The sequence below is a fragment of the Triticum dicoccoides genome, chromosome 3A, assembly GCF_002162155.2.
Source record: "Triticum dicoccoides isolate Atlit2015 ecotype Zavitan chromosome 3A, WEW_v2.0, whole genome shotgun sequence".
NCBI lineage: Eukaryota > Viridiplantae > Streptophyta > Magnoliopsida > Poales > Poaceae > Triticum > Triticum dicoccoides.
The window spans coordinates 109436740-109440264 of record NC_041384.1 but is presented as its reverse complement, the minus strand read 5'-3'; the positions used below and the strand labels follow the sequence as shown (position 1 = coordinate 109440264).

General features: G+C 39.9%; 1 protein-coding gene across 4 annotated transcripts; it reads right to left on the bottom strand.

Moving 5' to 3' along the window:
• Positions 1-210: 210 nt before the first annotated feature.
• Positions 211-3519, bottom strand: LOC119267437. Of its 4 annotated transcripts, XR_005132448.1 has the most exons (7): positions 3266-3519; positions 2731-2941; positions 2505-2621; positions 2367-2408; positions 2116-2195; positions 1549-1635; positions 211-1055 (listed from the first exon to the last, which is right to left on the bottom strand). XR_005132448.1 is itself a non-coding variant. In XM_037548820.1 (5 exons), exons 1-4 carry the CDS (start codon positions 3467-3469, stop codon positions 2118-2120), a joined length of 441 nt encoding a protein of 146 aa, XP_037404717.1. In that variant the 5' UTR covers positions 3470-3519; the 3' UTR covers positions 1071-1635; positions 2116-2117. The 4 variants fall into 4 exon arrangements, 1 of the variants encoding a protein (XP_037404717.1); XR_005132449.1 differs by lacking the exon at positions 2367-2408; XR_005132450.1 differs by lacking the exons at positions 2367-2408; positions 2731-2941.
• Between the last annotated feature and the right edge of the window lie 6 nt (positions 3520-3525).

The window sequence follows — 3525 nt, the reverse complement described above, 5'->3', positions numbered from 1 at the left end:
ATGTATTACTGGTTCTGGCAAACAATTGGTGCTTCATTAGTTTCGGTTTGATATACATTCTTACCAGTGGCTGGGACGCGCCCTGGGCGCGTCACTTGAGGCGGTCCGGTGCGCACTTATCTTGCTTATAATCCTTAAGGGCACTTATGTACAATTCTTGTTTAAAAAAACATACACTTCAAAAAAAAATCTAGCGTAGGAGCATGCACAAAATCAATCAATATGCAATACAAGTAACCTGAAAGTTAAGATAGATACAAACACTTGTTCTGGACTACTATAACTGAATCAGCTATGCAACTATACGAGTAACCTGTAAAATAGAACATGACCTCAAATAGTTCAGACCAACTTTCTTATATAGCATAGGAACTTCATAGGTAAACATTTTAAACAAATATACTTAGGGTCAGTAGGCATCCATACATTAAGAAAAATAGCAAAAAAACATTTATGTAGGTGCGGTCATCTCGACCTTCCATGTAATTCAGCACAAAAGCATATACTACATGAGATGACAAGAATAAGAAACAAACGGGAAGGAAAGACAATCTGCATTGAGTCTCCATGAATCTCATTGTCACCCAAATTAAAAAGATTGCTCTTTCTTTATTTTAGATCAGTTTGTAGTACATCCTCCCCCCACAGCATACTTCATTTCCATATTGGAGAAAATAGTACATTGCTCTTGGGCTCCTAAATCTTAAAATCTAGCAAGATATCTACCCATCCAATAGAATTTCCAACGAAAATGTGTTGGAGCTCGTGAAAAAAATAAGCATTCAGTGGGAACATAAGTACCTTCTAGTAAGAAAATATGCTACGCAGCAACCATATTTCTATAGAAACAGAATTACATGTACATCTATAACTGGAAAATATCAATGATAATGGAATACTATCTACAATATGCTTACCATGAAAGTAGGCAAAAATACTTTTGAGGAAAAATGCCAGTGCTAGAAATGTTATACTGAAATTTGGAGTGGGAGGAGAGATAAACAAACCTTCCATAAATCCCCTTACAAATTTCAACAGTAAAGAACTGTACTAATCTGCAGCGTCAAAATTAAATTTTAGTCAGCTGTATGTACATAATACGATCAATTTCTAATAGTACCATAGTTTTTTCTAAATGGCTCCTGTGATTTTTGAGAGTCCAGATCAATAAGATTAGCATAACAAGCGTCATGGTTCAACTTATGCAACTACCAACATCCGTTTTATTTAGCCACAAGAAACTTAGCTTAACTACATTATCTCACAATTTCATTAGAGACTACAGCAGCAGCAAGAAAGCATCATGGTTTAGGCTTCGCTAGTACCAAAATATGATCTCATGTGTAAAAAGAACAATAAATTGTTCGGCTTAGCATCATGTTTCATCTCACACAACTACCAAAATGTCAGGGTAAGCCATTGTCTTATAGTTTCAGGAAAAAGGATTACAAGTAGATGGATGGGCGGCCAGAGTGGAAGAAAATGAGGGAGCAATAAGAAGAGAGGAAGAGTGGGGGCTAGCAATGGGGAGAATCGGCGGCAGCTCACCTTGGCTCACCATGTCCTATAAGTTTGTTTACATGACTAAGTAGCTCTGGCTTATCAATTGACGCAAATGCTATCTCATGCATTGGCCTGCAATGTTCAGAACATAGAGAACTCTAAACAAATTGGCAATATCATTCAAAGAAAGCAAGGAGATAATCATGTCTAAAAACAAATATGTAAAATAATTTTAGGATCTAATACCACTTTTAGTGATCTGGCAAATAAAAACTTGCAAATAAAAACTTGCAAGAATATTATTAAGGCTAAACTCTTTAAATTGAATCACAACATTGTAAATTACAAGCATATTATCACACAAGCATACTGTATGTTGTAAGAAATGCCATAATCAAAAGCAAGAACGCACTCGAGCTGAAAAGAAAATTATGTATCTGGAAACGAGATGAACACTATTATCGTTGTCGCTATTAGTGCTACCTAGATTGGACAACGAGTTGAACACAGGAGGCGAGTGAACCCTGAAGAATATTTGTGCAAACCACAGCGTGATTTGTATACATGAGGAAATAAACAGACGTCTGACAGATATTCAGAGAATGTACATACATTTAGCCAGGCAAGTGACTGGAAGCAACCTTCTCCAGACCACAGGAATCATCCATGTCACCATCAATAATCCTAGATACCTGAAGATCAAACACGAAACATACTACTTTCCTCAGTAACCACGGACAAAGACATGAGACAATCGTGTTGAAAAACTGAATTTGTAGAAGAAAAAAAATCATGTCTTAACACAAACAAATTCAGTGCTAACTTTGCAAGATTCTGCTGTGTCCGAAGAAGGAAGACATTACCTGTACGGGCAGACCGACAAGGAAATTACTAAAGGGCAAAGCCTATTATAATACCCAAATCAGTTCACCCGCATCAACAATATAGGAAATAAACAAGGAATTTTGCTTCAGGGAAGAAAGGAAAGGGTATATATGTACCTCAGTCATGGTAGATGTGAAGATGCTTGGTATGGGTTGGGTCGTGTCACCGATGCCCAAACTGATGACCTTGGCGTCTGGGTACTTCTTCTGGTGTGCTTCACATCTCATGCTAATCTGAACCACGCGCACAAAGGATGATCAGTTAAACAGTCATATATACGTTAGTGAGTGAAGAACATTCATGCATACTCAAATGGCAGTGAAATCTCTAAATTTTCTGTACCCTCTGGGAATAAGTAACCATTCTAAAGCTTCTCCATGTCTGGATTACGAAGCACACTCGTCCGAGAAGCTGAATTAATTGGTTGCAGCGGCGATGTATTATGATGCAGAAATTCAGAGAGAACCAAACATTAGGAGATGGCAACACAATGCATATTCCCCTCTTTGCTGGAGGTGCAACATCGAGTGGAAGGACAACCTTCTCAAGTACCCTGCTTGGATAATCAAACAAAATGGATACGGCAATTAGATACATGATCAGATTGAGATCACTTCATGAAACAGCAATTAAACAAAACGAAAACACACAGGATAATTGAGCACCCCTAATATACAAGTATACAACTCTATGTCAGGAACATGATGCAACAATCTGAGGCTAGAACACACACAAAAAGGCCTTCTGTTAACACAGCCAAAATTAGATACTCCTATTAAGAATACACATGCACGCTGATGCAGAAAACACACATGGAAAATGACAACGAATTAGAATGTGTGCGAGTTAGAGAGGAATGAATGGACGATGGACTCACCATCACGGCGCAGTTGCAGAGGCTGGGTAGTACGGCGCAACGCCAGTGGTCGGCAAGAACGGGCCTCCCTTCAGCGACTACTCCGTCAGCAGCCGGCGCGGGCAAGAGGTTGGATCTGATGAGTCGAGGACAATGGAGCCGTCGCCGGCGCACTGCATCCACCCCGGCGTCCACGCGACCAGGACCGACTGCAGAGCCTCCCATCTCCTTACGACCTGCATCTCCTCCCCCACCTCGTCCCCGTCCTCCGCGGGCTTCAG